The 26,296-nt window shown below is 33.8% G+C and overlaps 1 protein-coding gene across 1 annotated transcript in view; it reads right to left on the bottom strand.

Annotated features, from left to right (window-relative positions):
• LOC129938716 (nuclear protein localization protein 4 homolog) overlaps positions 1-25,511 on the bottom strand; it is a 49,918-nt gene extending 24,407 nt beyond the window's left edge. Inside the window, exons 1-7 of the mRNA XM_056046431.1 lie at positions 25,357-25,511; positions 19,748-19,894; positions 19,604-19,693; positions 19,393-19,550; positions 18,807-19,335; positions 18,549-18,747; positions 18,319-18,479 (exon numbers count right to left, since the gene is read on the bottom strand). Of these exons, the coding sequence (XP_055902406.1) occupies positions 18,319-18,479; positions 18,549-18,747; positions 18,807-19,335; positions 19,393-19,550; positions 19,604-19,693; positions 19,748-19,894; positions 25,357-25,455 (1,383 nt within the window). The 5' untranslated portion in view covers positions 25,456-25,511. The remainder of the gene's footprint in view (positions 1-18,318; positions 18,480-18,548; positions 18,748-18,806; positions 19,336-19,392; positions 19,551-19,603; positions 19,694-19,747; positions 19,895-25,356) is intronic.
• Between the last annotated feature and the right edge of the window lie 785 nt (positions 25,512-26,296).

Here is a 26,296-nt window from a genome sequence, read left to right as displayed (position 1 = left end):
CTAACAAACGGCGCACAGGGGCCCGTATATGTAAAACTGCTTGCAATATTCATTTTTCCAGTGGGTCTAACTGCAAAACTTTTTAGCTAACTGGTTTCACATTTTGTTCAATTTGGGTTATTGGTGTGATTTATAGAGTAGGCCAAAGTTGAAGATTTTTTATGATGATCATTTTTTTTCTTAACTTTGAATGTAAAAACTTGAAAAAGGGCTTCGAAATGCTTTTCGTTTTTGTTTTCATAATATGCGGTGCCATTATTTTGATCGATAAATAAAAAAAAAAAAAAACAATTTTTATTTAATGTTTTTTGAAAAACTCCTTTTTGCACACTTTTTCGACTTCAAATTGTAATTCAAAAGATCAACAGCTTCATTTTGCATCGAACTGAGCTAGGGAGATTTGAATTGATGAAGTCAGTAATTTTTTCCTCTCTTTTTCCATGGAAAATTCTTTGGAAGTACGATTTCTCCGTTTTGTATGTGGTGGATTAAAAAAAGATGATTTTATGTAATAAATATCACCTTACATAGTCTAGTCGCTCAAGGTGCTGTGTTCTCTACTCTGTAATTTATGTGCTGAGTAGAATGTTACAATTAAATTGGGTGGCGCAAAAGTCCGTTGTGATCTGTGAGCGAGTACTTTTGTCAGGAATGAAAGGGTCCTACAATTTTAGGCCGAATCCGAACGGCTAGTTTTGAGAAAGCATTTTTTCATGACAAGTATTACTCTTGAAGGATTTGCCAATTCCTCGCAAGAGGCAGTACCTGCGAAAATTATTTTTTTTTAAATTAAGGTGACACAGGCAGGGATTGAGTCTTGAACCGATCTTAAAGCTAGACAAAAATTCATAAATCTAGCCTAATTATCCATAACTTACAACTAACTTAATGGTCCCATACGGACACTCTAAGCTAAACTATAACACTAACTACTAATGACTTTCGGCCCTAAGATCTATTTTACTTCAATTTAAATTTTATTTATTTTGTTTTTATTAGAAAATTTTGAAAAAAAACTAATATCAAGATCTTTTTTTATTTTTACTTAAAAACTACTTAAAATAAGGTCCTTACGATAAAACTTAAAGCTAACTTAAACTACCTATTCTACCTATAAACTTCTTAAAACTAGAACAACCACAGCAGCAAATCTAACTATCTAACATTTTTGTTTTTCATATTTTTTGTCTTTTTTTAAATTTTTTTTTTTGTATTAAATGTTTTTTTTTATTTTTTTTTGTTTTGTATTTTTTTTTCTATTTCTTTTTGTGCCACCATGCCTATTCTACTTAAAACTAAACCCTAAAACTATAAAATAAGTATGTAGCCGGCCAAGGCTTAACACCAAATCCCGACTACCCACTATCAAGTGCGGATTGAAGCCACCAAAACTGGTTCTCCTGCTTCACCCTATCAGTTCGGTCTCGTTCGGACACAACCCTACTGAACCGAAGAAGCTCTGCTTCGCCTTGTGCCATGACGTCCGGATTGTATGGGAGTCGCCTATCCACGGTTCGTCGTCTGACATGGTAGATTAATGGAACTGCCAATCTATCCTGTATCAGACCGCATTTGTCTAAAAAGAGGAATGCCTCTGGTGGAATGAAGCCGATCAAGCGTGCACTTTAAAAATATTCGTCGTTCGGATAGAACACCCCGAAAGTTAAATTGTTGGTCGAAGACATAGCACTTGCAATGTGACCTCGAACGAGTTTTATCACGAAATTGTCAATTCTGTTGATTCGAGCCCCGTTGTATAGGACCTCGTTGGAATAGTAATGCACATAAGAAGATTCGGCTGTTCTATATAAGTCGGTACAGCGTCGTAAACACTGCCGCTCGAATACCCAAAACTTCTCCATCTGGGAAGGGTCAACGTTGAACCACACAGGACAACCATAAACGATCATTGGCCGTATGAGGGCCATGTAGCAAATTACCTTAACTCTGGGGTCAAGACGACTGCTAAAAAACAGCCGTTTCGTCAGAGCGAAGGCTCCTCTGGCCCTGGTCAGAGCAGAATTTATATGTCTGTCGAAATATAAACACTGATCTAACCAGATACCGAGGTACTTCGCTACACTTTTGTTCGCTAATGGATGCCCGTGAAGATCAACGATGACCATCTTGCGCCAATTCTTGCCACGTATCCCTAGCCAACGGAGTCAGGAACAGAATCGTATCCGACTTCTGGACATTTATTTTCAGTTTCCAATCGTCGCAATATCGCTGAAATGAAATGAAATTGGGCCTAGTGACTTACAACTCTTAACCATTCGTGTGTGCGAGTACTGTTGTCAGGAATGGAAGGGACAACAATTTTAGGCCGAATCCGAACGGCTAGTATGTGAAAGCACTTTTTCATGATAAGAATTATTCTTGAAGGATTTGTCAATTCCTCGCAAGAGGCAGTAAACGCAAAAATTAATTTTTTTAAATTAATATCACTGTATCTTGTCGAAATCACGCTGCAAGAGAATTCTAATAACCTCAACCTTTCGGGCCGTTCTGTACGCAATTAGATCGTCGGGGTACGCAATTGCTTTGTAAGACTACCTATCAGATAGCTGGTGTAAATGCTAAAGAGAATCGGCAAGTTCACCGCTCCCTGTTGAAGACCATTTTTAATTGAGAATGTTGTGGTAGAAGTTACATTGCCACTTTTGACAACAAACTTTCTACCGTTAAGCATATCATAAAGTATTTACAATAATGGCTTGCTTATGCCAAGCCTGCTCAGTTTTAGGTAAAGACCCTCTAACCTGTGCATTGTTGTTTTGATTTATTCCATTGGATATCAGAAACGAGTTTAGACGCAGCATGAATTGTGTCATGACCCGCCTTGAACTCGAACTGTTTATCCGGAATTATTTTGTTGTCCGCAGCCCACTTAGTCAGAGCCCTATTAATGATTTTTTCGAAAACTTTGCTGATGCTCGGAAGAAGACTTATCGACCGAAGATTTGACGGGTTGGAGTTGTCCTTTCCCTTTTTCGGGAGAGGATGAACCACAGCGGTCTTCCAATGTACTGGATAATATGCATTATTCAGGGCATTATTGAAGAGTGTGGTGTGAATGGGAACTTCCTTCATCGGTAAATGTCTTAGTACAACGTTGGATATACCATCGACACCTGCTGACTTTTTGTTTTTTATTGAATTAAAGATGAGCTGAAGCTCAACCTTCGTTACTAACAAGGGACTTGGTCCCATTTGCTCGGAGTCCAACTCACTAACCATCATGCCACGGGTACTACTGAGTAGAATGCAATGTATTTAAAAAAGGTTAATCATTTTTGTTTTATTTTTATTACCTAAGATTTTCAAGAGTTTTAAAAATAATTTTTTTAATCCTGTAATAAAATTTGTAATAATGCATTTGTTCATTATGCTCCAATATGTTAAAGAGACTAGTGACATCATAAATACCACAGTCAATAATCAAGAAGAAGACAAATAGCAGATATTCAACCAACAATATATAAACCTAATGAAGAAACAACTATAACTGTGAATCACGAGTTCTTTTTAACTATGATAGACGGCAAAGTATTAAACGTATTAACGGAAACGAAGTCTACGCGGTCATGTCCGATATACAAAAGGGCACAAAAGAACTTCAATTAAGATGAATCAATTGAGGACAATCATAATTACGAATATGGAATCTCTCCACTGCATGCTAGAATCATGTGCATGGAATTTATTTTGAAGCTTGTTCAGCAAGAGAAGGTGCTGATGAATCCAATTGGATTGGGACTAAGGAGGCGGACAAAAAGAAAACAAGAGATCCAAAGGAGTTTTTGCGATGAGCTTTGACTAACTGTGAATAAACCTAAGCAATGGTTTGGAAACACTTATGACGGAAACACAGCAAGAAGATTTGAAAGCCACAATTTGTATTACCTTAAAAATTTCCTTTAAGATAAAAAATGAAGCAATATCTTTATTCGTTTGGGAGATATGATTCTTGCAACCAAAAAAGTCAAAACGGGCCACTGTGCGCCGTCGTCTATGGTCATGAACTTTGAGCTCCTGGTTCAGTTGGTTCTTCGACACGATGAAATCTGCCAGAGGCCGAGTTCTTGTGACCGTGAGGAATAGACCGCCTCGGGTTCTGCTGGACACTTTCACCGACCGCTGCGATGTTCTCAGCCGATCTTGCGTTCCCTTAACGTACGGGTGTTGGCTGATTGCTTACTGAACCGGTGGCCTCGAACTTGGCCACCAAACGTTAAAAAGTTGACTGTGAAGGGCCACCACGTCTACCGTAAAATGTTCGCAATGCGCGCAACGTTTGTGCTAAAGAACACTCATTTTGATAATAAAGTTTTATCATTTGAACGTGCTGTGCAATCATGTTACTTGCCATGATTATTTGGCATAAACAACTGAATAATAAATAAAAGATTTGACAGATGTCACCAAAACATAAATGGCCGCCAATTTAAAAACCCTATATGTCCTTACTATTGGTCCAAACTCTGTTTTAACTTTATATATTCCTCTTTTCTTTTATTTTCTTTTCTTTCTTTTCCGTTCTCTTTTCTTGGAATCTACACTTAGTTTGTGTTCACTCAGTATGTCCTAGTAAAGTGTAGAAATATTCATGAAATGTATGTAAATAATGTGATACTTTCGGATAATCTAACTCAAATTTTTCAATTCATTTATTTTAGTTTTATATTTATTTATTGCCGTACCACTAAAAGATTTTGCTATTTTAGCTCCTATTTCTATAATTTTCCTCTCATTTATAAGTTGTGGACTAAGTTTTGAACTTCAATTTATTTATAAATTTGGCATATTTTAAGCGTTAAATTAATAACAATAATAATGCATACAAAATTAAAATGAGTACAAAATAAAAAAGGATACAAACAAAACAAAAACAAATTTTAATATGATATATAATCTTATCTTAATATACACAGCTGGTCAAAAAAGGTAGGTGTGAGAACATTTTTGATATCCAATGTTGAGTTGTTGCTGATCAGCGGTTGTTTTGAATGCATTAAAACCATTCTTTAAGACCGAACGGTTATTCTCTCTATGAGAATGCCAAGCTTTTTGCATTTTAGTAATGTAATGCTAAGCAGCTCAATTATTTGTGTTGCAATAAGATTTTGTGTGTTCTAGGAGTTGGCCATACAAATATGTGTCCACTGCTCGCCAGGAGAAAGGAAATTAGTTCGTAGACTTAGAGATTTATTACGGAGGCCCAAGGCAGATCTCAAAATAATTTTAAAAAAATCTCTCAAGCCCAGAAGAGTACGCGAAGAGGCCGGCCGAAAAAACATCAGCTACCACTGACCGCCGCATACTACTTTTAGCTAAATATAATCCTTTTATTTCGTCAAGGAATATAGGTGTACAAATTGATAATTCGGTCAGTGCACGCTCGGTCCGAAGAAAGCTTCAGAACTCAAATCTCCCAGGAAGGCTTACAATATAAGGTCCACAAAAGAATTTGCCTTGAGCCATGCTAATTGGAACGGACCAGAGGGCATATAAAAATGTTGAAATATCCTGTGGAGTATTGAAACAAAAGTAAATATGTTTGTATTCCGGGCGCAATGTATGGTGCAAAAGATAGGGACTATCACCCCCGCTATACACAGAAAACTATAAAATAATAATAATGGAATATAAAAGTGTCATCTTAACAAAATGTGGATGTAGGGATATTTTGGAAGATGTCATGCTACCGTTTTCTATGGAAAGCGTGCAGCTGCGATGTCTCTTCCAGCAAGACAACGGTCCGAAATACTGAAAGATTGGTTTCGAGAGAAAAAAGTACGCATTGTCCCATGGCCAATTCAATCCCATTAAAAACTTGTGGAATGATCTCAAGCGTGAATTAGAGGGTCAATATTACACTAATGGAAACCAATTGTGGGAAGCGCTTCAAAGAGAATGCTATGCCATACACCAGCAAACATGCCTAAAGTTAATAGAGTCAATGCAGCGACGACTCAAAATAGTTTTGGATAATGAAGGATATTCCACTTATTACAGTAAGTAAAACAAAATTGTGATAAGATACAGAAATTGTTATTAAATATTAAAAACTATAATATTAATACTTTAGCAAAACGCGCCAAGTTTTTTTTGGGCGAAGTGAAAAAAACTCAATCGACCGTTTTGGTGCTATATTATCTATAATTGTTATATTTCAAGCATTAAAGTGTTTTTTATTTAATTAATATAAGAGATTTAAAAATATCTACGTAAAATTATTATTTAACATAAAAAGAGGTTGGGATGCGACCCACACAGGTAACTTCCAATCCCGTCTGTCGATATGTCTTGCTTAAAAGTTTGTAGGTTTTCGTGTTTTGTTAAAAAAGTTATAAGTTAAATTATTCTAAAAAAAAATAAAAAAAAAAACCTAACAATATTTTGCATATGATAACATAGCTTGATATCAAAATCTATTTTTGTTAACGAGATTTTTAGTCGTTAACCAATTTTAGTAGCATTTGCGTACTTTTTTTTGAAAATTTTCATTTTTTATGACAAAAACTGACTGCTGGATTTTTTTTGAATTATTGAATGTCGAAAACAACATTTTTTGTGAAATAAAATAAGTTTGATGCCAATATTTTTAAGTATTGGTCGAAAATCAATGTTTACCAACTTTTTTAGGTTTTTAATTTTTATACAAAAAAAACTGTCAATTTGATTTTTCTAAAAACTTTACCAGATGTTAAAAACGTTATTTTTCGTTCCACAAAATTGTTTTAGAGATAAAATCATTTTTTTTTTCGAAAAATTTGGTAGGTGACAAATATATAGTATAATTTTTCTGTTTTTTCTGTTTATTTGATGGGCATGTTACGTGTCAGTTAAACTTTGTAGTGTGTAGACACATAAGAAATCATTATTGACTATAAATGTGACAATAATATTGTTGTAAGTAATTAATGTATTGTTAATATTTTTGTAAACATTTCTTAACATTATTTATCAATGCCAATATAGAAACCATTTGTTCACCTGATTATGTCCATATACATGGACGAAACGTAGTGACAAAAAGAAAATATTTGTTTCATTTGACCTGAAGCCCATTTAATAACAACAATATAGCAACAAAAAGGTCACCAACATCAAAATATATTTTAATATTCGTCAAAGGATAAACAAGGTGATTGAGATATTCTTTGATATATCCACAAAATTGTTTGCTAATTCCGATACAAAGAGGACGGAAAGATTAACTGCACAAGCCATGGCGTGTTATTTGTTGGGCTTAATTGCATAAAGAATGCAACTGACGAAATCACAAGGTTTTTTATTATCTTTTATTTTATATTAATTATAATTGATTTTTGTTTGTTTTTAATATTAAAACGAAATTATGTTTTAAATATAAAGAGCAATTTGAAAAAAGTTCGTTTTTAGTGTACTGAAAGGTTTTGCACGAACCGAGAATTGTCGGTAAGTATAAGCTGACGGCTTCAGATTTCAGGTGTGGTGAAGAGCGTAGATTGTCGGTAGTGATGTCGAGAATATGTCGGTTTTACACTAAAATAAAACCGATATTATTTGCCGCAAACCACACAGCGTCGTTGTTGAAGAAGCTGATGTATACTCGCCTTTAATTATTACCAATCTTACTAATTCTGTTGTAATATCTGAAGCATAGACGGAGCTGCTGTAGATGTCAAACTCACCAGCTGCGCCATCGCGGCAATTTCCTCATAGTGTCTTCACCAGCAAGGAACTTGCTCCGACGCTGTGTGTTTTGCGGCAAATAATATCGGTTTTATTTTAGTGTAAAACCGACATATTATTTACCTACCGAAACACACAGCGTCGTTGTTGAAGACCTGTCTGTTATCTGCTGGTGTTTGCCCACAACGCTATGATGAATGTTTTTTTTTTTTTTTTTTATTTTTATAAATAATTCAACTAATTACAAATAAAGAAATTCATTTTTAATAACATAAAAGTCTCCGTGACTATCATATAACATAACTTAAAATTTTATAATTATATTGGCTTAAAGTTTTTAAAAAGAAAAGTTGAACTTAGGTTAGTATTTGAACTTATCTCTCTGCAGTAATGCTTTCGGAACGTATTCTCAGTACTCCAGTTTCCTCTTGATAAAATTTCATCTAATGGTTGGTTCTCTAGCCAACCCAATGAAGCAACCGCTGCTCTGAAACTTCCTGGAGGAGCACCAACGCCCGCATCTTTTAAGACAGTGCGAATCCAGCTTCCAATTACTGTTCTTGATGCCGGCTTTACCGGTCCATGAATGGTTATGAACAAGCTATCTAAGTTGCTCTGGAGAGCCCTCCTAGCTTGAGAGAGTCTAATCAACTGTTTTATCCAAAAAACAGGACAGACATTCTTATTTTCATGGCAAATTAACTGCCAACTAGACTGCCTGTGTCTGGCTGAATCAGTCTTGGATCCGAATGAGGGATGCAAAATTATATTGCCATCATTCTCTATGTAGTTATCGCATGATATTTTCAAAAGTGTGAGGTCATGAACTCTTCTACCTGACGCTAAGAGTAGAATGGAAGCTGTTCGCCTCGAGGCCTCAAATAAGTTTTCATTTTTAAACTCATTCTCTGCTAACCAATTAAACACGCACCTTGGATCCCAAATGGGTGGTTTCTCGGAAGGTGGTTGAGAAGAACAGATAGCTCTTAAAATACGCCGTACAAAAAAGTCTTTTGTTAGACTATCAACTAACGCTGGATCACAAAAGGTTGCAATCGCAGACTTGTGCACAAGGATAGTACTGGAAGCAAATTTATCCTTTAGGTAAAGATTGGCCAAATATCTCGCTAAGCTAGAACCCTTAGGGGATCTAGGATTGATCCCAACCTTTTCGCACCAAAGAAGCCATCTCTTGATAGCAGGAGAATAGGTTTTAAGTGTAGAATCTCTCCATCCTTTACTCAATAAATTCTTTTCTTCGGAAGTCCAATCTACTAGCTGGCCTCCCCAGCCCCAACTATCCATACTTTCAGGGTTAAATTGTCTACCTGCGAGGGAGGCTGGCCAGTTGTTACATCTATTAACACCTTCCGCAGGTTTTGAATTACAAAGGGGGGCTCCAGCGCTCGAGCTCTGAGGTCGGACATCCAGAAGGTCTGGTCCCATTCTGGTGACACAATTAGGTACTTCCCGTGAGATCGGTTCAAGTGTGCTAGAACCCTCGGCATTAAGTTGGGCGGTGGGAAAATCCAACCTAGGCAATAATCCCAACTCCGGCTGAAAGCATTTATGTAAGCTGCGGCCTGATCTTTGCAGTCTATTGATACATAGTTGTCGAGAACTTTTGCTTCTTTTGAAGCAAAGAGATCTATCTCTGGAATTCCCCATTTTTTGAAAACTTCCGCAGTTGCTTGGGGTAGAAGATGCCATTCCGGCGTCGGGCGACCTCTTGACAATCTGTCGGCTATTCCGTTGTATCTTCCCGGAAGATAAAATGCGGATATTGTTATATTGAGCCGATCGACAAGCTGAAGGAGTTGGTATGTTAAACTTAAAAGGTTCACTGATCTTGTGCCTCCTTCTTTCCGTATGTAAGCAATCAAAGTTCGATTGTCTGACTGCAGAAGAATATGTGCGTCTTTCAGAACTGATGCCCTCTTGTCTATTGCCATGAAAACTGCGTACATTTCCTTTAAATTGCAATGCCATTTTTTCTGATCTTTCGACCACTGACCTGATAAGACTGTTTCGTTCAGATGAGCACCCCATCCTGTATCTGAAGCATCCGTTGCCAGAAAATGTGTCACTTCTTTTTTGTGTATTAACTCGTCCTTCGTTAACGCTTGGAGCCACCAATCTATCTCTTTCAGAGCCCTCCGAGGGATGATGAGTTTTTGTCTCGGACGTTTGTCGTACTGCCTTGAAAAAATCTGAAGGTAACGAGAATGGAGTCGACCTCTGGGCACTACAAAACTGGCGAAATTTAATTGGCCCAGTATCTGCTGCAACCGATGCAGATTGCAAAACTTTAAATTTGACATTACCTGAAGGGAAGATCGAATCTTCTCCACCTTTTTTGCTGGTAGGAACATAATGTTTTTGAAAGTGTTCCAAGTAATTCCAAGGTACTCCAATTCTTGACTTGGAATAAGGACTGATTTTTTGAAATTTATCTCCCAGCCAAGTTCCTCTAGAATTCGAACGGTTTCCGCAACCTGTGTTTCTAGTATGGAGGGGTCCTGATTTACTAAAAGGAAGTCGTCCAAATAAACTAACACTCGCATACCTCTTTTGCGTAGGATCTCCGCGATCCAGCAAGTTAGTGCTGAAAACACTCTTGGAGCCGAAGCAAGGCCAAACGGCAGACAAGTAAGTTGAAGGAGCTCTTCCTTGTACATTAATCTTAAGAAACGTCGAAGGCTCTCTGCTATTGGCACATGGAAATATGCTTGAGAAATATCCACTTTTATCATCCAATCTCTTGGTTGCAAAAACTCTGGAATCGCTGAGTGAGAAATTAGTTTGAATGTTTTTACATTCACGTAACAATTTAGGGCTCGCAAGTCGAAAATCGGACGAAGACCTCCATCCGACTTCCTTATTAAGAACATTTTTGAAAGGAAACTTGGTCCAACTTCCGAAGGGGGTTCTAAGATTTTCAGTTTTTTCATCTCTGTAATCTGCATGTCCATTTTGTCTGAAAATGCTGTTGCAAACTTGATCCGAGTAGCTCTTGAAGGGTATGTTAAATGGGGTTTTTTGCAAAACGGGATTCTTGTTCCTGAAATAGTTTTTAAAATAAAAGAGTTTGCACCCAAATCCTTCCAGCTTTCTTGGTAAGCTTGCAACTGACCCCCTCTGAAAGTTGAACCTGAATCATTTATTGTCTCTGTCGTGTTCTTTGGAACGAAAGGAAGAATTAAACTTTTTACCTTGGCCCTTATTTGAGTTGTTTACTTTCTGGTCTTTATGATTATACTTGTAATGCTTTCGAGAACCCACTCTACTATCAACTGCGTTTCTTCTACTCTGGATGTGGACTAGCTTTGGAGTAAAAGTTTTCTTTTCTCTAACGTGAGACGAAACACTAAGCCATGACTGCACTCCCCCCAATGATTGTATTAAGGAAGACAATTCCTGTTTATCGAAAAGGTTCTCAGCACTAGGATTTACACCTCTAAGGGCAACTTGGACGCCCAATCAATAATAGACTGCAACCCGGACTTGAGTAATGACTTTTGTTCCAATAATGCATTTGACAATGCGGCCATTACTTGTTCTGTTGAAGCGAGGTAATCTTTTCCCTTATTTAGGGTACATAACTCATCGTTCACTTTTAGTTCCACAAAACCCGGGGTCGCAGCTAATGATTTCATAGCTTTAGAATACCTGACGCTCCTCCATGTAGGCAAACCAAAGTGCTGCAATTGCACTAACTCTTTCAGATTTTCTTGTTTAGCTGGCTGAACTAAATTAGAATCGCATTCCGTATGCAACTCACCCAGGTCTAAAGTTCTCCGTGAACTTTCTGGATTATATAAAAAGGAGGAGGTACTCGGCTGGTTGGGTGTCATAATGTCCTGTGGTAAAAGCATACTTACATACTGCGAAAGCTGACAAACCTGGTCCGTTAGATCATTTACCCGTTGATCCATAGAAGAAACATGTTTGGACATGTTTTTCTTTCTTTTATTTGGAGGAGGTGAAGCGACGCCTTCACTTTCGGAAGAAGATGGTGACGATTCCGACGAGTCGCTCCTTTTTCTCGAATGCTCGTCATCACTAATTTTATCTTTAGCTTCGCTCATAATAAATGATAATTTAAACTTGAAAATAATTTTAAAAAATCTGCACTGATCTTATCACAACCGTACAGTTATCGAGTACACAACGCTATGAGGAAATTGCCGCGATGGCGCAGCTGGTGAGTTTGACATCTACAGCAGCTCCGTCTATGCTTCAGATATTACAACAGAATTAGTAAGATTGGTAATAATTAAAGGCGAGTATACATCAGCTTCTTCAACAACGACGCTGTGTGTTTCGGTAGGTAAATAATATGTAAGTTAAAAATAGAATCCAAAACAAAAAGCATGCTCATGAGAAAGTTATCCATTTAAAGACGAATAAGTAATATACAATACATATGGGTGATTACACAAAAGTTGGGTAACTTTTGACGATATTTTGTTTACGATATTTATTAAATCGAACTTCTACAAACTTGGGTGTATTTGATGGCTAATCTAATTAATATATTGTTCCAAATCGTGCCAGTCACTTTTTTGAGTACATTGTAAGATATTTAAAAATTTCAGAGTTTGACTGCCAGGGGATTGACGAGGTAACATAGTACTGATAAAATACACAATTTTGCAAGTATTATAATGAAATTTAATACAAATTATTAAAAATCTTTAAGGATTTAATAATGACCAATGTGTTTTAAAAGTATAATATTCACTTAGTAACAATTAAAAATAATTATTAATATGTAATACTGGGAGAAAATACTATATCAGTTTTCAAAACAGACTTTTGACATTTAACGTAACGTTATTCACTTATCTTTTACTACTTTCACATAGTTTTACTAAATATTTCTAAGTAATCAACAAACAATATAAAAAAAATTTAACAATATTCATCTTAAAAGTACTAATGATCATGAAATGAAGAACAATGACAATATACCTGACACAGAACTGACGCCAACGGACTGACGAAAAAGACAAATTTTGAGAATATAATCAGGACTAATGTTTTTCTTTTTTTAATTTCGAATATCAAAAACTTAATTTTAACAAATCATAGTCTAATATGTAAAATTAAAAATAAATATGTACCTGACACAGAACTGACGCCAACGGACTGACGAAAAAGACACATTTTGAGATTATAATCAGGACTAATGTTTTTTTTTGTAACTTCGAATATCAAAAAACTACATTTTAACAAATCATAGTCTAATATGTAAAAATAAAAATAAACTTTAGATTAACAAAAAAATTACGACTCATCATAGGACTGACAAGTTGACTGGCTTATCACGTGCATAGATAACAAACATAACCCAAACTCTGGTACAGTTATGGTTGCCGTCAAATTGTGCTACCCGCAACTAACTTTATTACCAACATTAAAATTCAAAGTGCGATTTGACGTTTAGTCGGCGATATTTCGCACGAATTTCAAATTTAAATAACACAAAACAGACTGCCGAATAAAACTGAACACAATTTTTTTTTTTAAATAAAGTGGAGAACACTGCATTATAAAAGTTGTAATATATATTTACCTATATACATACATCACAGATTGTAGTAAATTAATAAGTTTTCTCAAATAAATAAAAATGTTTAATAGACAGTCATTTATTTGTTGGTTTTCGAGGTTGTGACATGCCAAAGGATTGACGTTTTAAGAACTGTTTTTTTTTTTTAAATAATTTGTATTAAAAATGAAGAACTAAAATTGGGTGACTTAATAAAGGTCTTTCTATTATTTTAAAATAAATTGTAATATTAATCAAATATAATAAGACTTTGTATATATTGGTCGGTGACATCGGGTTATCCAACTTTTACCCATGTTTTTAACTGAGGACATAAGGTAACCTAAGCTAACTTAGTAAGATTATTTCAAATTTAACCCAATGATATGAAGTCCTATTGTTTTGTCCGGCATTGTACGTCGTCTCTGTTTTGTATAACTCGCGCTTAAAGCATTCTGAAGATACATCTAAAATATCATCTTAATATCTATGTAAGCTACTAGTTTGCTTGATAAGATTTAATTGATTGTAGATATAAAGTTCACTTGATTAGACGAACACATTTTTTTTTTACATAAATTTGATTTTTTTAAGTGTGTGCAAGAATTATCAAGCAATTGTATTTATAAGAAGGCTTATTAAGTTCTCAAACAAAAAAAAAACACCAACAAATGGTAGGTGAGTGTTGTAATAAAAAGGGCAGTTTTTTTATTCACATGATTAGACGCACAATTGGTTAATTTTTTGCGATTTGTTACGTGGATTTGAGTTAGCTTCAAAGTTTAAGTATTTTAGAGTATTTAATATTATTTTTAATAGAAAATGGGGAAAATAAAGTTTTAACCGCGGAAGGAAAAGGAAAAATTGACGTGTTCCATTCCGAAGGGTTTTCTATGAGAAGTATTGCCAAAAAAATAGTTCGAAGTGACCACGTAGAGTGCTGCCTTGGAAGAGTGCTGAATTCGCGAAATGTCGTTTTTTTTGTCATATGATGTAAAAAAAGAGAAAAAGTTTTTGACATATTACCATTCGAGGGAAGTTAGAGGAATGGTTTGGGGAGACATTTCGTACTACGGAAAGTTCAATTTGGTGTCCGTTACCAACAAAATAACGGAAATTTCCTACAAAGCTCTTTTTGAATCAGCCTTCCCCGCTATGTTCGGACCTATACCCTAGATTTTTCAACAAGATAATGCGCCAATCCACAACGCTCGTTTTTTTTCAAACCTTTCTTGCCGCCGTGGAATTGTTGTCATAGCCACCTTAATCACCTGACCTCAATATAAATGAAAATGTTTGGGTATGGTTCACGCGTAAACTTTACTTTATTTTTACTACCATTTTACAGGTGCGTCTAATCATATGAACAAAAAATGCACTTTTTCTTAAAATACTGGCAGGAAATAGAAAAATGTACCGTTAATTTACACTAACTAAAATTTTGTTGAGAACTTAATAAGCTTTCTAATTAATGCAATAGCTTGATGATTCTTGCACGCAATTATAAAAAATTAACTGTATGTAAAAAAATGTATGCCTCTAAGTGAAGAGAACTGTACATGTACATTGTACATACAGTTGTGTTCATAAAAATAGCAGTGCTCTCCAAATAAAACAAAAAGGCCTTCAATATCAACGTTATAATATATTTCATAAAATTTCTAATAACAAGCTAAAATATTTTATTTATAAAAACAGAAAATAAATATCATCGATTTTTTACCGTTAGCTTTGTCACAGTAAAAACCGTTTTAAAATATATGGCTGCTCATAAAAATAGCAGTGCATGACAAAGTACTGGATCTATTACGTAAGAAGTAAGAAAAACTGTAATAAGTTATATAAAAGTATACAAATAATGTTAGCTTACAATTAGTACTATGTTGCATAACCATTGTTTTTTATGATGCTTCGCATCTACGTGGCATCAATTCCACGAAACACGCACTGCTTCTCACAATTCTTTCGAATTCTTTGATTTTGCTTTACGAATTGCGTTCTTAACATCCCCCCCCCCCCCCAAATTTTCGATGGGGTTAAGGTCGGGGGATTGAGTAGGCCACTCCATAACGGATAATTTCTTCTGCGCAAGACATGATTTTGCATTTTTTGACGTATGCTTTGGGTCATAATCGTGTTGGTATACCCAAACCAACGGCATTTCGTCTTCAGCATAGGGTAACATAACCTCCTCGAGAATTTTCACATAGTCGGTTGCATAAATAGGCTCCACCCCGTAGTATTAAAAGCAAGCCCATATCATAATTTTTCCTCCACCATGCCTTACTGTTTTTATAGTGTACCGTGGATCGATTTCTACATTTTAGGGTCTTGTCACGTATTCCCGACGATCGTTGGACCCCAAAAAGGACGACTTTGCTTTCATCGCTAAACAGAACATTCCTCCATTTCTCTTTTGCCTAATCTCTATGCGCTTTAAAAAACTCCATTCTCCTGGCTACATGCCGTTTCGTCAAGAATGGTACCTTGCGTGGACTTTGGGCTGGTAACTTCGCTTATAAAAGACGTCTTCGTATTGTGACAGCGTTAACAGACAGTTGAAGTGAATTTCTTATTTTCCTAGAGCCTATGAACGGGTTCTGTTTTGCTATCTGAATATTTTTTTGTCAGTTCTTTCAGTAGTCATCCTTTTTCAGCCTAGCGTTTTCGGTTTATTTTGCCATTTTAAGGCGTTACTGACCATTTTTGGTGAGCAGCCTGGGATGTCCTGAATATTTTGGTACATTTTCCCTCCCAATGCAGTTTTCTAATAAGTTTTCGAATTTGTTTAGTGCAGTGTCTTGACCGTCTTTGATTGTTTATTTTTGAGCTATTATTTATTAATTTTTTTATATGCTAGTATGTTTAAAATACTTAAAACTTTATATAGTAAAATATTCACTTAACGAAAAATAAAAAAAATTGAATTTTTAACACTTTTTAATTATAAAATCAAAAGCACTGCTATTTTTATGAACACTCTATATCCAGAGAGTTTGAAATAATGGGTGTTCACCGGGAAAAGTAGGGTATAACTTCAAGCTAAAAGTCTCCAATATGAAAACGAAAGACCGTTAGATGCGAGTAACATGGTATTTTGTTTGTAAGAATTTCCGTTATTTAAATAATTGACAATCTAATAAAATGTGACCAGCACTGCTATTTTTATGAACACAACTGTACATATATGCATAGATATATAAATTTTGTTAAGGGGTTTTTAAAATTCGAATCAACTGCGTGAGCCTCTGCAAGAGAGCACCTATAAATAAAAGACGTTTTGTTATTTTTTAATTATATTTTATTCAAAGTCAGAGCTTCAGACCCCTTACGGATGGGGGGGGGGGGGGGTTAAATTGTACGCACGAATGACTGTTGCTGGGCACGATATACTATAAACCAAAAGATTTGAGACACATCGATCCCTTTCTAAAAACTTTATTGCTAACGCAGCATTTTGACTGCGTATGATTAGATTCTTACACAAGTGCTGAGTTAAATGTCTTTCTCATATCATCTTCTGTAAACATTGAAGCTGTGGCAAAATGTTTAATTATTGAATTTGAATTCTAGATTTTGTGTGGGCTTTTGTTCATTTATTATTTGTTGGAGCACAAGTGGGTGTCGATATAATATATAAATATATTTAGTGTCACATTTCCCGTAGTAGTTTATTTGAATTTCATTTACCAGGGAGTTTTGTATTTATTTTATTATTGTTTATTTATCTGTTGACATTTGCTATTACTTTTATATTAGATAAATATAAGATATTGTTAAGCAGTACATTTTATCTTAGAAATTACAAATATTTTTAACATCTGTAAGAAAAATGTATAGCAACTGATACTTTAAAGATGATTTGATAGTTGACTTTATTTTCTTCCATTTGTGTAACAGATGGTTTATAGTTGTTTCTATCTACCTTTTATTTTATTTGTAGATATTAGTCCAGCAGTACCATATGTTTTACAGATGATTTAAAGGTTATTCCATCTTTCTTTTATTTTATCACCTGTCTGTCTTTTTTTCCTTTATTTTGCAGGTTTTACTTGTACTGGTTTTTACACTATTCATTCAACATTTGTCCTCCTTTTTATTATTCATCTCTTCGTTTGTTTTTAGGGAACCCGTTTTCGACTGCTTCAGATATGGGTTTGTTCACCAGTTAATAAAAAAGTTATTTTATTCTCCCAATTAAAAGACAAATTTAAAAATTTACAATTTTTTATTTAAATTTATTCATTTTGTTTTTCACTTTAATTAAGTTTCTGTTCCCTTACCGTGTTGGTCGCAAGATACCAAAGACTGTATGAAATGTTATTTTGAAATGATCAAGATCGGAGTATTGTAAGCTTATTCATACCATCGCTAATAACCTGATAACAACACCAGCATGCTCCAACAGGAATGCTGGTGGCAGTAGTAAAAAAAGTACGTCTCAGCATATTTACTAACTTTTGGTCAAGAGTGTTTTGACGAAAACAGTAATTCACCAGAGAGAAAATATTGTGTTTTTGAAATTTTAAGATTCTTTCATCGTGTTTTTTAAATACCTTGTAGTTATTTATAAAATGTTTTTGAAGCGACACAAGCTATCCAATGTGCAAATTTCGCATTTTCTTATGATTTCAGAAAGAAAATACGCAAAGCGCATAGTTTGTTATTTGCTATGTTTTTTTTTAAATGTATATAGACGGAAGGAGTTATAATTGATATTTTAGCTTTTTATATCATTACATTGCTTTTAATTAACGTGAAAGTGAATAAAATTGTTTACGGAACATTATAAATAGAGTCTGTGCAGAGGGAGCACAAAATAGAAAAAAAAAACACACCAATATTTATTTCTTTTGGCACTTCCTTACTTCTCTATCTTCACTAAAAGATTCTAACTGCCGAATGTATGTTCTCCGTTTTAAATTTTGTGATGCAGCTTATTCATTTGCCAATAAAAAACGACTTATGAATATATGACTAAATTGAAATATATCGATATAATAATAACTTTTTTGCTCATAAATATTGTATTAAACCTCAAACCAGTTTATGAGTTATGTATAAATATATTAAAAACGGCTCACCTTATAGTAAACGTCAGGGACATACTGCTTATCTGTAGATTCACGTATATATCCGAGTTCGGGTGCATCTTTAGTTGGTACTAAACAATCATCTCTTACTAAAGCCATACATTGGGCAGAAACAGCGTAGCCTTCCATGTGTACTTGTTTTGAATGATCACCTTTTTTATGGCAAAAAAATTAATTACTATAACATCATTTACTTAAGCGGTTTCATACAATCTTATTACCTGTAACACAAATAGTTATAAACTTTGATCCAAAAACACCATTTGACGAATATTTGCAAGGATTTGGATGATTATTCTGCAACTGGCCAGCCATTATGCATTCTTGTGCTGTAAGAAAGTGAGTCTCAATGCCTCGAATATGTTTTACAGTACCAACTGCAGGATCTTCGGCTATAAGATCAGTAAAAATCCAACCAATCTAAATAACACATATTGTCACTATGATTTTTCATTATTATTTTATTTAAAGATAATTACTTTTTGTAATCCCAAAGCTTTGGCAACAGCATCAACGTCCTCCATACTTTCATCCTTCAGTAACTTAATGGAGTTCCTAGTCGATTCTTGAGGTGGTTCGTAAATAGCAGCTACTTTTGCTCTTATACCGAGGGGCACATCAGTGTGAGATTCATAAATACCATATAAAAACCCCATTCTCTGATGGCCAGTGGAACGCCAATAATTAAGAAAACGCTCTACAATTGTTGTGTTTTCAAACATTACATTGTCAACATGACGATAAATTTGCCTATTCAAAGTAATAGCTGATGGCTGACATTTTGAACAGATTCCTTTAGGCCAAGGCGGATGTTCCCTACAACCTGGTTTTATTTTACAACTTATATCATCAATAGTAATGTATTTTCCGCGATCAACCCCAGACGTCTGCTTTCTGATATATGAATGAAAAGACAAATGTTTGATGTTTTGTTCTTTAAGGTATGTATCATCGTATGGTTCTATTGGAGAACAGTGTACACAACATCCATTCATATTATGGCGACATCTATTGAAAATTAAACATAAAGTTACTTACTTGTTAATAATTATTAATTTGGCTTACAATTTACTGTCGCGACCACGTTGTATTCTACCATCTTCTTTAGCTAGTGTAAGATCAACATCATCTTCTTTTATTTCGACGTTCTTTTTTGGATTTAATGTTGCATTAGAATTGTTTCCATCATTAAAAGTTTGAGGCGGGGTGCTTGTACTGGATCTCTATTAATTTGTACAATTAAATTGAGTTTTTTTTACAGTATTCTAGAACCTACCCTTGTTGTCCCAGCCATTGGTTTCAGGTAAATCATGTCACCATGATTAAAATTGAATAAACTAATTGTTTGTGAGAGATTGGAACTTAACTGGAACAGTAAAACACTTTATTTAAAATAAAAAAGACTATTAAAAATACTAACCTCTTTGGTAAAGTTTCGTTCTTTAAAGAGACCAAATTCTGCATCAATTCCCATCGATTTTTGTATCGTTTCGTAAAGATCTTTTATAGTGGTATCCATTCCAATTTCAAATCTTTTTATTCCTTCTGGTGATTGCACCCGAATCAGCTTTAAAAATAAATTTAATGGTGTATTTAAAAAAAAAATGATCAGACTAGTCTATACATTTTCAAAATCATTGTGTATTAATTATGACATGTGGTACTAAATATACTTGTATGAATAAGCAACCAAGCTTAACAAGTAAAAAAAGAGATCCACACTTGCAGATTCCCATTGACACCCGGTACAAATTTTCAAATGTTTTTTATTTTGTATTACATTTGTATTAACAGAATCTTATTAAGATGTTTTAAGCTAGAGAAAAATTCATACAATTAACGTACTGAACCATAACTGACCAATACGGAAACTCTAAGTCAAACTTCAAACTATCTGAAATTTCTAATCTAAGACTCCTAAGTCGTTTTAGCAAGCTTGAAGGTAAAAAAACAGGCAGAGAAGGGATATAATATCCCATGTTGGAAAATCTCCCGTCTGCTATAACCAGACTGTTAGAAATAAGCTACACTAATTCCACTGCTAAAACCATACAAAAACATAAACAACGTTAATGGTTATAGACCCATCTCACTAATCTCATGTATGGCTAAGATTCTTGGCCTGGGGTCTTGGCTCAAAAAGTTTGTTGTGTTTCGCTGAAACTAATAATATTATTAGCCTCGATCAAGTTGCGTTTAAGGCCCAAAGAGGTTGCATTGACGCTTTGCTTCACATCGACCATGCCATTTCAAATGCTCTTTTAACCAAAAAACATATTTTCATACTATCTCTTGATTTCGAAAAAGCTTTCGATCGTATAGGTCCACATATTATATTATTTTATATTATTAAATAAGTACATAAAGTGGGGTGTTGTAAGCAGAATATACGTATATAAAATCATTTTTAACAAACTTAAAATTTGTATTAAAAACCAATAACGTCTACTCTTCCAGCTACCCACTTTATAACGGTATTCCCCAGGGATCACCTCTCTCGGTAATACTGTTTCTTATTGCCTTCGATGATATGAACGCAATATTTAGCTTTTCAGCTTTTAGATCATTGCAGCTATGCAGATGATATTTATATTTTATGCAAAACTAATGACCTAAATAAATGTAAATGTTTATTTCAAATCGCATTAGAAGATATAATTGAATGGTCAAAAAAACCAGGTGCAAAATTTTTAATTAAAAAATGTAAACTGCTTCATGTATGTCGCAAACATAATTGTCAACAACCTAACCTTACATAAGCAGCACTATGACAAATAATGTTAGTAACTTAAGTATTTTAGGATTGATATGTAACTGTAAATATTCTTGGAAATAATATTGTTTAGATCTTAAGAAATCCCTAGCTGCACGAACTAATATAATAAGATATTTAGCAACAAATAAAAGCAATCTACATATTAACACCCTTTAAAACATAACCAAAACTTTAGTTCGAAGTAAAATTGATTATGGGCTGTTTATATATGGTCACTGCCAAGAGTATGCTTTAAACATAAAACTCATCTACCACACAGCAGCTAGAAGAAGCATGAACACCTTACCAACAACTGCAACAAAAATATCCTCACTGAAGCAGGCCTCCCCAGCATCGAAGTACGAAGAGACGCACTAACTTTAAGAATACCAAAACACGACATCAGAAAAACAACGAATCAAAAACTAACTAAACGTATTCCATCCACCATCGGTACAATTCTTAAAGAATCAAGGCTTAACAATCTGCCAACCAAAAGAGAACGACTCATCGCCCCACGCTACCCGCCATGGTTCATCAATCCTGAATCGCTGATATTGGATCTAACAAAATATAAAAAATTAAAAACAGCAAACAGCACATATCGTCAACTTTATTTAATATCGCCTCTGACTTAAGATCTGACGGATGGAGATTTATCTTCACCGATGGCTCTAAAGCTCCGGACACCACATCTTATGCGGTGACTGATGAAAACGGATCAACTATAAGCATTGGTATTCTCCCAGACTTTGCCTCGGGCTTTACAGCAGAAGTATTTGCCATACTTCAAGCTACTAAAGCTGCAGCCAATCTTTCTGATAAATGCATTATATGCTTCGACATATCCAGCTCACGTCGGATTCTTGGGGTATTCTGTAAGCAAATTCCAAAACCCTTGATAGCAATTACGTGGTAGATATCTTCAAAATGCAATAAAAATAGAATTATCCAGCCAAACAGACGCCCCAGAGAATTTATAGAGGAATACATTAACGATATCCACACAACAAAAGGACCACAAAGTAAACAAATCAAGGAAAAGGAGTGCAGCAAGCGAAATAACCCTGAGAGAATAAGAGATATTTAAAATTCTTTGTGCTACATTTTTACGACAAATAGAAATTCATTGAAGAAATTTATATTATTTAGTTCTTACTTTTGGTGTCGTTTAAACTTTGTAAGTAATCGCTCTCGATTCTTCAATTTTTGTAGATATGTAAACTTATAAGATGTCTTCGGTCCTTTTTTTTTGTATTTGGATGAGACATCTGCATATGATTATTTGTGCTAATAGTGTATTTATCAAGGTCAGAAGTCAATAGGGTTTCTGCCGAAATTCGCGAGAAGTTGACAGTCTGTTTAGATATCGGCTACTACATATAAGGGAAACAACAGAAAATAATGTTCTTATTCACTGAAAATTTAAACTAAATAAAATTGAAGAATGGTTTGGTGTATAGACCATGTTGTGGCAAGAGCTTAAAAGCAACATCATTCCTGATATATGTATGTGTATGGCGAGGTATGGTGGGTAAAGTATAATTACACCAAGCTATACACATGAATACTAAATTTGACAGGATTAAAATCCTCACATACATTGGTGACAAAACAGCTGGCCTGTTAGAAACAGTAGGGATGTAAGCGGCTAAAAAACTCGCTCTTAGCCAATGAATATTGTAATAATTAGACACAAATCTAAGATAATTCACTGTAAAAGGTTAATTTAAAAATTAATTTAAAGTACAACAACACTACTAGTATTTGTAGTGATTTTGAATTGATCCGAGCCCTAATAATCAAAACAATAATCTAAAAACCATATTTAATTGCATGCTTGCATACGAATCATAAAGAACTTAAATAAAATCAGCACTCTTTTAAATATACTGAATAATTAAATAAATATATAGGCATTTCCACAGAATCTTTCATTTTCAACAATTGAAATATTTTTTTTTTTATTTTGAGGCACATCTATAAACAAACATTTTCTTGGTTGTTTATCATCTAAATAACAAGAAAATACTTGCGTGATTCATTTTGAAACATCGTTAATAAATATCTTCAGTTCTGTGCAGTGCAGTGGACACGTGTACATTCAATGAAAAACCCTCATTTCATACAAAAATTTGATCGTACAAACTTTGAAACTTAAAAATTTCGATCAACGGCTTTTTCTTACTATTGATTATTCGTAAAATTATCATTCACAATCATTTATTTTTCTGTAAGATCTTATCGATAGGTGTGCCGCTAAAAAAATCACATATTCTATACCAATCACGTTTTCAATTTTAAGCTTTAAAATGACAATATTTATTTTTAAATAGAGGCACATGATCCAATTAAATTTTAATTGATTTATTGATTGATAGAGAATAATTTAAGCCTATAAAATACTACCAGAATTGATCGTTGAGAAAGTTATATAGAGAAAAAGATCAGATTTTAATATTTGTAAAAACGGAGGTACTCTAGTTTAATTGCTTTGTACTATTTTTTAAATGGTAGCACACCTTTGTTTCGAGGTTTTTCTATCAGTGTATATTATAAATAATTATAAGTTAATGATGTTAAGTTGGGTCAAAGGTCGTTGAAATGTTTTTTGTTTATAAAACTTAATAAATTTGCATCTGGTACGCTTGAAATTTGCAATATTTAAGCCTATTTTTTATTAATTTTAATTAAAAATTTTAATCCAATAAAGTCAAAAGTAGGTTATATAATTGAAATAAGTCATGATACGAAAATCTATCCACTTAGAAAGTGCCAATTTCATTTCTAAGGCTTAATATACTGCGGTAACATGAAAGTTAAAAATACTGTGGAAATGCCCATATAATAAATAATAAAAATTGTGTTGTAAGCATTATTTAATTTGAATTTTAAAACTAAGCAATTTGTTAATTTGTATATATATAAAGATAGAAGTTACTTACAACATAGTATGCACACAAATAAAAGAAACAATCAAAGTCGAAATAAAACAAAAACTGAATAATAAGGGGATAATTATAGCTATCATTGGTTTTTATCATTGAAACCAATTATGGAATTTTTTTGGCAGGTCCTTTATAGGCGTCAATTATAGCTATCATTGGTTTTCAATTTTAAAACCAATCCACCAAAAATGTTTACTGACAAAAATCTGTCATTACAATTATGTGAAAGAAAGTTTCTCAAAAAAAAAAGATTTTTCTGATTTCCGATCGATCAGTATATAATTTGCGTTTCTAATGAATGAAGGGTCAAATGGTCATTCAACAAATTTGACGGATTGATAGTTTATAACTATGAAATGGAAAACAATATAAACAACAAAAATCAAATTCTCGCAAGAGGCAGTACCCGTGAAAATACTTTAGATGCCACAGGCAGGGCTTGAACCCAATACCTCTAGCATTACTCCAAGGGTACTTAACCTGCACATTATTCGAATTAATATTTATACGGTTATTCTGGAAAAATACCTATATACTTCATGCAAAGGACTCGAAAAGGGTTAATTTGATTACGCCTTTTCGTGGAATTGTCAAGATGTTAATCACGTGCACGAGATTGATATTTTTCAAGTAAGAATTTTTTTCATAGGCTTCTATTCCATTCGATTTGCTTGCATTTATTGAATCAACCATACTAGAATATTTGACCATAAGAGCTTTGATAAATCTGTTTAACAATTATCAAACGTTTGAGAATGAAAAAATAGCTAAATTAAATACTTTGTTCTACAAACTAACAAGAATTGAGTTTATATCGTTTGAAAATGAGGTTTCGAAAATTGCAATTAAAAATTGAGTGCGGAACAAATCGACAAAGAATATTATTTAATCCTTTTTAGAAAAATTGTGAAGAATATTTCTTTAATTGAAACTAATCAATTTAATTTTAAAAGAGAAAACAGAACAAATAAAAATAAATGTTTGCGTAGTTATATGATCATTTTTCATAACATTTAACAAAAAAATCCTTTAATCGAGTTAACGAAATCATCCACAACTGGTCCATCCACATTCGTTCTCCGATTCAAAAATTTAAACATTTTACACAACAGTTTAATTCATTCTAATGTAACGTTATTTAAGAAGTCTGAGATATCTTCAATTTCCTGAATATTAAATATGTATAAATGAGGCAATTCATTATTTATATTTGAACTTTCACTCTTTTGCTAAATTCTATTCTTTTTTTTATTATATTTTCCCTTACGAAACTTAATGTAACACGATTACTTATGTGCGTTATTTTTTGAAAAGTAATTTATTTACCGAATTTTTAAATAGTAAACAAATCCGATGACGAAAAAATGCGTAAACAACATTGCGTTTTTTGTAAAGCATTGTTTCCAAATCAACAATCGTCATCATTATATCTTAGCTAAACAGCTCGCAATGCTTTCTAAAACTACACTGCAAATGGAAATTACTTAATAATTTTTAACGTTTTGCTTTCTAATATATTGTGCAACGTAAAAGAAAAAAACTTAAAAATAACAGAAAAGCTTTTCATGAGCAACTTCTGTCATTGTAATGTTTGCCAATTTTACCAAATGTAGCGAACATTGTAATTGGTAAATAGTGGCAGAATTATCGAAAATTTTGAACAGCTACTAACAAATATTTGTAATGTAGCGTTCGAATTAATCAGCAACAAAGTGATTATTACATGGTGGAGTGACGTGTTTTACGGACGTCAACCGATCATAAAAATAACTTAGTTGTTGGTTCCTTCCTAATGATGAAAGAGAGAAATAATGCCAAAGAGTATTGAGCATTGACTGAGCTGCTTATTGACTAGATGCACTACGCATCGCATGACAGAATCTCTCAGTGCCAGGTCCTCTCAGTGCAAGTGTTATGTTAATATCAATTTCAAATACAGACAAGTATTTTTGTTAGCTTAAAAAAGTTAGGTTATGTTAATTCCATTTCTTTCTGCTTTTCTCTTTTAAAGATTTTTTCAAACAACAAAAATAAAGTTAACTAGTATGTAGTCTAATAAAGAGGATGCAAGTATGATAACACGAAAAACCAGGGCCGGACAAGGTAAATGAAAATGCACAGGGCACTGCATACTATACACATATGTATCTACTCTTTCAAAAGGTCTTGTTTATCTTCCTATTCACACCTACGAGTACACTGCCGCAGTAAAAAAATTGCAATTAAATTGTTTCTTCTATATTTAATATTCCAATTATGATTATTT

Source organism: Eupeodes corollae, chromosome 1 (genome assembly GCF_945859685.1).
Source record: "Eupeodes corollae chromosome 1, idEupCoro1.1, whole genome shotgun sequence".
Lineage (NCBI taxonomy): Eukaryota > Metazoa > Arthropoda > Insecta > Diptera > Syrphidae > Eupeodes > Eupeodes corollae.
The sequence above is the reverse complement of the archived record's forward strand: the minus strand, read 5'-3'. Positions and strand labels throughout refer to the sequence as shown.